The following is a 12,022-nucleotide window of genomic DNA, read 5'->3' on the forward strand; positions in this document are numbered from 1 at the left end:
TACTACCTTAAAAAAAGAGACTATCCATGTGTGCATGTGGTGTATGTGCATGGACGCACACACCCTCACACACTCCTTCTGTAGCTTGATAAGCTTATGGCCATATCTCTGAAAAGCATTGCTCTATTTCAATCACAGCAGGAAAGAGTCTCAGGCCATTCTCAAAGTCATGAAATAAATATTGCTTTGTTCGTCAAAACTGTAACAGTTACATTAAAACTATGAGAGATAGATTTATGCATCCCATTATTACTAATGATAGAGTTTAAGACTAACTACATCACAGTGTAGGCTGCTAACACTTTTCTAAACATTAGAAAAATCTTGGCAGAGGTTTACTGATATTAAGACTTTACCCAAACCATCTCATACTACATTTATTCAACTGGTATACATTGTATTCAATTATCAACCTCTACATTTCTACTTACAATTTGCCATCCTTGAAAGAGCGAACGAGAATATTGTCTTTTTTCACAGCAATATCATCACTACAATCTGGACAAACCACCTGCAAAGATATAACAAATGCAAAGTTTGAGAGGAAAAGGAAAAACAACAACAATAATAATAATAATAATAATAATAATAATAATATACAGCAGTGTTTATCAAAGAATTTTTTGGCTCATTTCTCTTTAGCAACACCGAGATGACGGCAACTGAGATCCCTCTAAACACAGGAGTGTCAACCTGCCAAAGTTACTGAATGCATGAGTTTATGCTTCTTCCTGGAGGGAATTGATGGCTGCTGCCAGAAATATAAGTTGAAACACCATTCTGATGGAAGTTAAGTACCTGTCATGCCATTACAGTTTATTCTACTTCTTATCCTGAAAGGACAAAATTCCATCAAGTGCTGACATTCGAGTCAGGTATCTGAAAAACTTCCAAAAATTTCAAGGACATAATCACCGAGTTTCAAAAACAAAGGCATACGGGATTTATTAAATGCAATTTTATAACGGAGGATTCATAAGTTATCTATCCGGTGCTTCAAATATAGCAGGATGAGAGAGATGATACTACATAAACTCAATTTTCTGAAAATGCTACAAGCAGATCTCCCTGCTGTACCTCCCAAAAGCCTTTAAGTACACACTGAAACTAATCAATGCCGTAAGGCTTACTAAATCACACTCTTCGATGTAACAACCAACTGCCAGGCCTGGTTTTAACAACTAGCCATTGCTTTCAACCCAACCTCCCAAACATCACCACCACAAAACAAAACAAACATACCCCACTCTCTCAAAAAAAAACCCAAACCAAAACAGCTCCTAACACAAAATCAAAAAAAACCCATGCTTGCAAAGTGAAAACAATGTATTCATACACTGGGTCCTGAGAGTAACTTTAGGTTTATACAGTAGAGAGAACCTTCTTACAAGGTTAAATAATGGCAAAGCACAGCTACAGGGGAGGGGTTAAAAAAAAAAAAACACATAGCTATTTGGGGCATAAATCTATCCTTTGGCACAACCTTTCAGATTGCATTGAACCTGAAATTTAACATGATGTTTATTTGCAGAGCTGTACAACTAATTACTAAAATAACAGTTAATCTAGGATAATCTATTTCAGAGTTAACGAGCTCCACCCTCAAACTCTATCCTTCTACTGTTTCTCATTCATTGCAAGAAGCTTTCCATGCAGATTGAGCTATTCCAATTTCTAAATACAAATCCAAAGAAATAACAGTGTGTATCTTTAGTATACCTTCGGAGCATAAGCAACCCTTAAGGTCTGATCCACAGCTATCCTGAGTTACACTACAGTAGTCACATGCAATTCCAGTACCTACCTAAGAGGCTGCCATGGAAACTGCTATCATGTGCCTGACCAGAAGGGCTAACCCAGGAGAGGGATATAAACCAGCTCAAGCTAGTCTAACTGACCACCTTTCAGAGTCCAGCTGTGAGGTCAGTGATCTTGATGACAGCCTTCAGCAAAGAAACAGCTTGATTTTATTGTCTGTTACTGAAAATCTCTCTTAAAGTTATCTGTCATTAACATGATATCTCCTTGCTGTATATTTTGCCCTCTCCCTTGCTGTAAAAAAGGCTTCAATGATTCATTCTCTTCCCACCAACTTTTCCAAAGCAAGTCATGTTGGAAAGCCTGTGGACTGGATTACAATACATGGGAGGTGACAAGTAGAATGAAGCAACTGAGAGCTATTGCACACGCTAAGAAAAGTTAAATGTTATTGTACAGCATCTTTTCAAAAGCAGAGCACAAGTCTTTCTGAAATGACATAAACAGCTTCATCTCTCATTGACAAGGAGAAATTATTCAAATTTACAATTAGTAATAAAAACTGAAAAGCATGGTACTAGAAGGTACTGCATACAGAAATACGTTCATTTCCAAATGTATCAGTCTATATGCAATCTCTAGACTAACAGTGACAATTGTCAGAAGTTTGTTTGTAAAAAAGTGTAATTAAATCAGAATAAAATATAGCAAATATATATATTTTAAAGGAAATTTATTGGCAATTTTCTACTACCTACCATAGCAACAAAGTAAAGACATTTCATTATCAAATATGTTTATACTGAAACTAGAAAAACAGTATCTATAGGTAATCACTAAACTTCCCCTCTCTTTACACTTCTTATTTTCTTGTTTGACAAAATTTGTTATTTCAGGAAAATGACACGCAACAGCCTAGGAAAAAAGCCCTGAAATTTTAGTTCAATAGTACTAAATACACTGTTGTACTGAACGTAGGGCAACAAGCTCTGGCTGTTGGAAAAACTGAAGCCATGTTTGCAATCACTTTTTGTGAAATAACGTATTTACATAAATAGTATTTCCTTTGACTTTTATGATACACTCCAACTTGAATAAATATATTAAGTTCTAATGAAAACAAAGATTAATTCATCAAAAATGAAAAAATCCACCTTTCTTTGGTGCCTAGAAAATGAAGGGAACTTTACAAAATTAAAATAAAGATTAAACTCTTACCAAGGCTGGAAACCACAGAGCTTTCTTTTTATCGACACTGAAGCAGTCCACACACACAACTTTTCCTAATAACTCATCACTTTGTTTCCGATCATCTTCATCTTCATCACTGGAAGACGATGAAGATTCTTCTTCAGGACTAAACAACAGAAAAAGACTTAAAATTCAACTATTCAATGCTTGTCTACTGTGAGTACAGGAGATCCAAAGCTAACTGTCAAGAAGGCATAAATAATAGTGACTTAAATTGCCTGTTAAGTGTTTTAGGACCAAAATTAATAGAAGTGTTTATAAGCATATTATAATAACAAATGAAACATTACAACCTCAGAAATCCTGTGCGACCTGACCTAGTTGGACCTGCTTTACCAGGGAGTAGATGATCTCTAGAGGTCCCTGCCAACCCCTGCGATTCTATGATTCTATGAAATGCACATCCATATCTCATATATGCAAAAAAAAAAAACCAAAAAAACCACCACCATGCATCCACATGGAGGAACAGAAATGCACTATCAGGATAAAATGAGAAATAATAATTTTGCCCTAGTGAATCTCTGCTTAAAAATGTTACTGCAGTTGTAGTTTTGGAATATTAATTTAAACTAGGTTTTCCTCTTAACATCTCCTTGAAGAAGAAACATCAGTTGGTAAGATGAACAGCAAAGAGAAGAAGTCGCTTTATCTTGAAACAGTTATTTGGAGATGTGCAGAGAAGTCTTTCAATGACTGCTTCAAATTCAAATTGAATGAAGTGCTGGAATTTAAGCAGATGGGCAAAGGTACAAATAAATTTTTATTAAAAATGGTTCTGGCTCACTGTTGTAACTGTTCTAGGATCAAACTGCACCTGCTTTTCACCATGTGGGGAGTCTAAGTGTACAAAACCACTCCAACAAAAATTACCTGCAATTGTAAAAAAAACCCAACAAACCCAAAAAACCCACATACAACAAAAAACCCACTGCTTAGAAAAATTCAGTACTCCTCATTCTCTCTAGATGTATTTTTTATTAGACACTTTGAAGGTTAATTTAAAAAAAATACAAAGTGTGTTCAATGAACATAATTTTAAAAGCTATATTCCATTTTTTACATAAATACCTTGGAGTAAAATGTTCAACATTAACAGAATATTCACATTTAGCAGTTGTGTTACAGAAGACAACTCATTTCAGTCTAATGTGAATTATTATGTCTCATTTTCTCCATCCTAATTTTATCTCATCATTTGCGGTGCTGATAAAGCACTGGGGTTTTTCCCCACAAAAATCCTTAATCAAGAAGTTATTTCTTTTAAAACATATGAAAGTCTTTCAGGCTGCCTTCTGGGGTTTGAAAATCTCTTGTGGGAAAAGAAGGAAGTCAAAGGTTACAGAGAAAGATGGGACTATTGTAGAGAAACTACAACTTAGCTCAGTTATACCAGCATCTCTGCAATTTGTCTTTTTACTCAGTTCAGTCAGTAGTAAACAAAAAGATACATGTGTTTTCTGCATAATAATGTCCTATACACTCAAGGAAATAGAAAAGACAACAACTCAGTCAAGAGACACCAAGTGTGCTGCAATCACTTTCTCTGTGGTATACTGCCAGCTTTTTCCATCTTTTTCCTTCAATAGACAAAAAATTGGCAAATCAGTAACTGAGTAAATTCCATAGTACCTCTACGTATACAGGACATATTTACTTCAAGCTACCAAGGGCAATCCAAGCATTAAAATTCCCCTTCCACCCCAGCCACTACCACCTTAAAACTAAAACAAAACCAAAACTTAACATACACACACCCAAACCACAAAACAAAAAACAACAAGAAAAAAGGGAAACAAAACCACCTACAAAGAACAGTTAGTAGAGTATTTAACATTGTTTTTTCAAGATCACGGCTGCTAATAATTTTGGCACCTAGGAAATCAAGTTACTACTCTAACTTTATTTTTCCATCAATACCCTTTGCTGCAAACCGTATAATAATGTTCACCTACTTTTAAAAGCCCTTCAAAGACCTTTTAATGAGAAACAGAAGGTCTACATGAGCACTCAAATACCTTCCACAAAGACTTCCTATCAGTTCGACAAAGACTCCATTGTAATTGTTTTAGTTTGAGTCCAACACATTTATCATACTAATATTATACTACAGAGATGCTTCTAAATACACCTTAACAATATGTTTCTACTTGGTATACTACTTGGTTTTTTTACTTCAACAACAAAAGCAAGAAAAAAATATCTTGCCTATATCAAATATTGTTTTAAATACTGATTACATGAAGACTCTTGCATGCAACAATTCATGTAAAACTGACTTTCAGTCTAAGTGCTAAACAACAGTTTTCATATACCTTCTTCTTTTTTCAATAAAAGTCTGAACATACAACTCATAAAACTGCATCACATAATACAGACATCCCAGATATAAAGATGTTAAACTTACATATGATTAGATCTCCTTCCCCTGTTTGTTTTCTTTCCTATAACAGGAGTTCCAAAGTGTTCAGGATTTGTGAGTGGAAGCTGATCTAATGTCTGTTGAAATGAAATAATAAATGTACATATTAAAATCCTAGCATGTTATTCTCCATAAGTTTATCTGATTTGGTTAAAGCAATTTTCAGCAGTAGAGGGACTTGCTTATTATAAAAGACAGACAGAATTACAGCAGAGATGTCACTGCCATAATTCTAAAAAGTAACATGTCTTGGTTTTTTGGGTTGTTTTTTTTTTTTTTGTGTGTGTATGGGGTGTTTATCACTTTCTCCCCACCTCTGAATAATTAACTTTTGTTCAACACACAGAGACAATTCTTTCCAGAAGTCCTGTCTTTGGACCATTTAAAGGCAGAGAACTAAGTATCAGGTATTATGCTAATCTGCAATACTCCATCTCCAGAGGATGAATTTTCTGCTTGTCCTATAATCAAACTAAACACCAAATCATCTACTTATGAATGAATGAAAGATTCTAAAACAATTTTGTAGAGGTTGCTATGCTGATAATTGAGAGGGAGCTAATTGATACTATATTAGCATCAAAACAAAAAGAAAGGGACAGAAAAAACAAACTTTCTCTGTTCAGAGAGAATGCTAAAGCATCAACAGAAGGTCTTCATTGACATGCAGTATCCTCTTTCCCTAAGACTGATGTTATCTGTTTAAACAATAATCATTGCAGATTTGAAGGCTCCCAGTACAGAGAGTTCTTTGAATAGGCACTTTTTCTTTTAAAAAAGGCATAAAGCCTTCCAAAGTAAACACGGTCCTCCAAATAACACTTCTGAGTCGTGTATGAATTTTCAAATGTGAAACACCAACAAGAATCTCAAAAGTATTCTCTCAGACAGAACAGGACAAAGAGACAGTAAAACCGGCTTTTTAATTCGCATGACCACTTCTGAGGGTGGTGAACACCCCAAAATATCCCATACACTTGGAAAGGTAGAGATGAAACTCTGCAACATCAGAACAAGACAATTACGTGGTGCTGGTCTAATTATAAAAGAAACTGGGTACGTAATTTTCCCTGCTGAGTACCTGGGCAATCATGAGTAATTATTAGAAATGCACAACATGCTTTTCATTGAGAGCTGATGACAATGAATTGCGTATCGGTGACTTTTGGCAATATATCAAAAGGCAAGACAGTTAAGAATGATGATAAAATAAAAAGTAGGAGTCGCCTGAATGTAAAGTTTCTTTGAATCTGATAAAATAAACTAAAGTTACTCCTGTTCAAACAGATCACAAAGCAATATATACATTGACTAGAACTTTCAATGTGTCCTGAAACCATATTAAAACAGTATTTATAGAACAGAAGTAACCTAATTTTCAGGAGTGCTGATCATTAATAACAAAGTGCTAATCAAAGGAACAGCACAATCTTTAAAATTATGGCATTTATATCTGAATCCAGATTTAGACATCTAATTAATCCTCTTCTATGTGCTTAATCCTGTCTTAGGATTCTAGGAGTTATCTGAACCTTCATAAGAATGGAGTAAACAGGTAATGAGTTCAGCTGACTACAGTAATAAAGCATATTTATGTAAAGCAAAAAATTTAGTCTTCAGTAGATTTCATATAAGCTAGCATGTTTACATAAATCTATCCATCAGTACGGATTGTCTTATATAATACGAAGGAATTACTCTCATCCTGAAATTTCAAGTATTTGAAACTTGCTACGAATGTCTGCATACTTCAATATGCAATCAATTTTGACATGAATTGGCTTCAAAATACTGAAAATTGTCTTCCAAATAACAGGTAACAGTAACTTCTAACTTGCCTTTTAAAAGAAAAGTACTGATCTTCAAGTTTATCAGCTGTCACAGGTTAGACTTGATCATCTTATGAAAATCCACCAGAACTTCATTATGTCCAAAAATGTACCTTAATTTTCCCATGTATCACATTTCTAATTATTTCCAATTAATACTAAACAGATTATTTTTTATAAAGGAAAGTAGTTTGTGCGATCACTGTTTTTGTCTGATCTTCAATCTATGAACCATAAATATATAGGAAATATATAGGAATATATAGGAAATGCTGATTTTGTTTATTGATAGAGTTTGATGAAATGTAATTGTATTTCTTGATTTTAAAAAACAATAAGCCATACCCTGTAGACTATATTTTAAATAACCCCCATTTTTAGTAGCATGGATGTACATAACATACTGAAGACTGAGGTACTAAAAATACCATTTTTAATTTTTTGTAAATACAAAAAAGAAGTTCTTCAATTACCTCACTTTCAGCAAAATGTCTTTCTCCTTTTAAACACAGGGAAGAGCGTCTAAGAGTCTTCTCATCACCATCATCAAATACTGTCATCAGGTAAAAAGAAAAAACATTTTTTTTTTTGTAAATCAGGATACCAATAAGTGATTGATTTAAGCGTCAGAAAGAAGTGGAGATATATATTCCTTTAGCCAGTTCTTAAAACAAAGCCATACCTGGATACTGCTGCATATCCAGTAAGGCATTTGTACAGATTGACCAAATACATAAACTGCTGTCTCATCATAGCTACTCCATCTTTGCGTATACTAAATGGAATGTTAAGTAATCAGTAGTTGAGTAGATAATCCACGGATCAGGCCACAAAATTAAAAATCAATACAAGCTAAAACTGAAAAATCGATTTTTCCAGAAGTTTGTTACATAACCAGAACTGCTTCAACATTCAAATGTAAGCAATGCTTACTATGGAGAAACATACTGGCCTTCTTGCCCTTGTGGCCAAGAAGGCTGTCATGGTTTTGTCCAGTCAGGGACAAAGAGCCACAAGGGTGCTCGCTCACTCCTCCCCCTCCCAGCAGAACAGGGAGAGGAATCAGAGAAAAAGGGGGAAAACCCGCGTAGGCTGAAATAAGAACAGTTTAATAGAAAAACAATACGAGGAAACAAGTTCCAGAAAAACAGTTATAACAGTAAATGAGGGGATATACAAAAGGAATGGTGTGTGCCGCAGCTGATACAACCACTCCCGACCAGCAGCTGAACCCACAGTTCAGTCCCTGACTAGCTCCCTGCCTATATGTACTGGGCATGACGTCAGTATGGTATCGAATATCTGTTGGCTAGCCTGGGTCAGCTGCCCATGCTGTACCTGTTCCTACTTCCTCATCAAAGTTAACCCTATCCTAATCCAAATCAGGACAAAGGCCAATGGTATCACGGGATGCATCAAGAAGAGTGTGGCCAGTAGGTCAAGGGAGGTTCTCCTCCCACCCTCTACTCTGCCCTGGTGAGGCCTCATCTGGTCCTGTGTCCAGTTCTGGACTCCCAGAGGGACGGGGAACTTCTGGAGAGAATCCAGAGCAGGGCCATCAAGATGATCAGGGGACTGGAGTATCTTCCTTATGAGGAAAGGCTGGGACCTGTGACTGTTCAGCCTGGAGGAGACTGAGGGGGGACCTCATTAATACTTCCAAGTACTTAAAAGGTGCATGTCAAGATGATGGAGCAACACTTTTTTCTGCAGTATCCAGTGATAGAATAAGGGGTAATGGAAAAAAGCTGGAATACAAAACGTTCCACTTAAGGAAAAACTATTTTACTGTGAGGGTGAGGGAGCCCTGGCACAGGCTGCCCAGGGAGGATGTGGAGTCTTTCTCTGAAGGTTTTCAAAACCTGCTTGGACGCGTTCCTGTGTGACCTGATCTAGGTGGACCTGCTTTAGCAGGGAGTTGGACTAGATGTTCTCTAGAGGTCCCTTCCAGCCCCTACCATTCTGTGTTATTTTGGTGGACAAAAAAAAGCTTCAGTTTAATATTATATGGAAGTTCAACATTCTCTATGGACTTCATTCCAATATGCTACAAAGCAACTGTGACATCAGCCTAAGATGACAAACGTCAAAATACAGACAATCAAAACTGGCTGTAGTGCAAGAACTGTGGAGCTTCTGGTTTCTAGATTTTCTGCTACCTCTGCTATCACTAGGTCAACTGGAAACAAGTCCATGATACAGTTGGCTTCAGCTATATACTTCATCCTTTTAAATCATGAAATGCACTGCACACATTCAAGGTGGTATCTTCAGAAGCTAATAAACTGTATATAGAAAGTAAGTTTTTGTCTTCTACAGGTACTTAACAGATGAAAACTTACTGACAAGTTTTAACTCTGGGGCTATGCTTGCACTGTTCAGTGAGACAAGAACTGACCTCCTCTCCCCTTCCCAACAGTGGTAACAATTATGTTCTTGTCCCCACACTGCTGTGACCTTGTAAGCCTTTTGGGATTGGAAACAACTCCAATTGATTAGGTTAAAATATTACATTTAAAAATTCAAAGTTTCAGCAATTGCTTGACACTCTTTCTTTCCTCTTTACCCAAATCTTTTCTTCTGTCCATCAACAGTATTATCAAACCTGATGCTGTCAGTCTCATTTGAATTCAACCATGTGGGAGAAAACTAAAAATATGTAAACAGTTTAACGAACAAGAGTCAAAATAACAGTATTAAAAGAATGGTTGTCAATCTGTAAAGGATGTCTGTCAAGATTAGAGAGATTTTCATCCATGTGTGGTTTTCAGACAGTGGGTGCTATACAGTATTTTCAACGTTTACTGATTTAAATTATAATATACAAAAAACAAAGTACATAAAAATTCTTGACTAATATTTATTTGATATGAAAGTAAATTTTATCTAGTCCTGAGTATTTTTCATCTCTATATGAAATTCAGTACTGTTGACAAATAAACTTCCCCTTGTCACTAATGTTCCCCAGTCTATGTTTTATACTGCATTATTTTTTGAGTACTATTTAGTGATAAAAATTACATATTAGTTATAGATGGACATTTGCCACTTCCAAATTTATTGAAAAGTATCAATAGCAAAAACTGCTCAACAAACCACATACATTGAAGCTGCATCTCAAATTGTCAACACATCATTAGGCCTCCCCTTGGTTAAGTGGTAGAAGGCAGCAGCTTCCTAATTCAGTTGGCGTTAATTAACATAACAGTCTCCTTACATAATGAGAGATTAAAAAAAACCAAAAAAAAACCCCAACCTATCTGCTTTAAAGGATAAGCTGACTACAACAGAGGTAAACCTATTCAGAGCTAGGCAGGTAGACTCATTATGTATTCTATGTGGTAATCTGCTTGTGGCCTTTTCCCTGTCAGAGGGATTCTTAATCTTGTTCCATGACATGAGTACATTCAAAGGCAAAGCTTCACCTTCTGAAAGACTTGTGTGGCCACCAGGGCACATATGGCTGTATCACATATGACATTGTAATCTAATGAAACATCCTCAAAACAATCTACTGAGCAGACATCCAGGAGTGTAATGCATTTTAAAACACCTTTTCTGAAAATGCAAGGAAAAGAGGAAAAAAAAAGAGGCAACTTCATGCAAATAACCCTTTGAAATCTGAGAAAAATCAGCATAGTGTCAAAAAAGTGCAGAAGGGGACCAGACTGCTTTTTAACATGCACAATTCTGCATTTTTAGTAAAGCAAACAATCCTATGATTTTTTTTTTCCCCCTCACAGTATACACTGAGTTAAATTTTAAGAATATTACTTCAAGTTTTCTAAAGACACTTTTACATGAATGCCGAAACAGTATCTAGTTACTAGCATTGAAACACCTACAGCTTTTTGAGGCATTTTCATATAACAGGCAAATAAACTAAGAAAACTTCATGGTTTTATATAACTGTCTACACTAATTTTAAAAGGCTATTAGGGTGTTTTTTAAAACTTTAGCTCCTTGCTTCCTTTGGTAGGAAAGTAATATCACAAAAAAAAAATAAACAAACTGATGTACAATTTATAAGATTTTGTCTGAATATAAAGACAGATGGGGATGCTGGGATGCTCTTAAACCAACCTTACCCATACATTAGTGTTAAAAGCATTTTCAAGCAATCCCAAAATGGATACACCTCTAAATTCTACATGCTGCTGCTGTAGAGGCATAAACAGTGTCAAGTAACGACTTCAGGAAACGTTCTACTTCAGATCTATTTGTTCCTTCACTAAGTTTTTGACAAAAATCATAGTTAACTCTATTCACAAAATCAATTAACAATACAAGTAATTGGATACTTCTCAGAAAGGTCTAAGACAACATTAGAGAACTCTGCTGGTTAAGATGTGTGATGATTCTGAAATCTGATAAATGGCAACTATCCCTTGAAGTAGGACTTTCACTCAGATCTGCAAAGTTATCGCTGTCTGTAAAGACAGTTTCAATCTCATTCCACTCACTCTCCTGACAAAGATTATTCTAATCGTTCACTGCTAGAGCCACTTCTCTCTGAAAGTACATTACACAGCCAGCAGCTGTGCTACTTTTACTGATTCTGCAAGGTCAGCATGCTTTTGTCTACTTTTATCTACAAAAAATGGTTTTTAGTCTCAGCCCTTACATCTCCTCTTCCTATCTATGCTTCAAGATTTTTGACAGACATCTACTTTGACTTACACACTGCAACTCCATGACATCTACCTTCAAAATTTTATCTGCATGAACTCCAATCTTGTTCCTGCTGAACCGCTAACCTCAT

At 35.8% G+C, this 12,022-nt stretch overlaps 1 protein-coding gene across 2 annotated transcripts in view; it reads right to left on the reverse strand.

Moving 5' to 3' along the window:
- ARID4B (AT-rich interaction domain 4B) overlaps positions 1–12,022 on the reverse strand; it is an 89,648-nt gene that overhangs the window by 39,697 nt on the left and 37,929 nt on the right. For both annotated transcript variants that reach the window (XM_061991016.1, XM_061991015.1), the window contains exons 6-9: positions 7,734–7,813; positions 5,417–5,508; positions 2,977–3,115; positions 432–511 (exon numbers count right to left, since the gene is read on the reverse strand). In XM_061991016.1, coding sequence (XP_061847000.1) covers positions 432–511; positions 2,977–3,115; positions 5,417–5,508; positions 7,734–7,813 — 391 coding nt within the window. The remainder of the gene's footprint in view (positions 1–431; positions 512–2,976; positions 3,116–5,416; positions 5,509–7,733; positions 7,814–12,022) is intronic.

This window comes from Colius striatus, chromosome 2 (genome assembly GCF_028858725.1).
Source record: "Colius striatus isolate bColStr4 chromosome 2, bColStr4.1.hap1, whole genome shotgun sequence".
NCBI classification, from domain to species: Eukaryota; Metazoa; Chordata; class Aves; order Coliiformes; family Coliidae; genus Colius; species Colius striatus.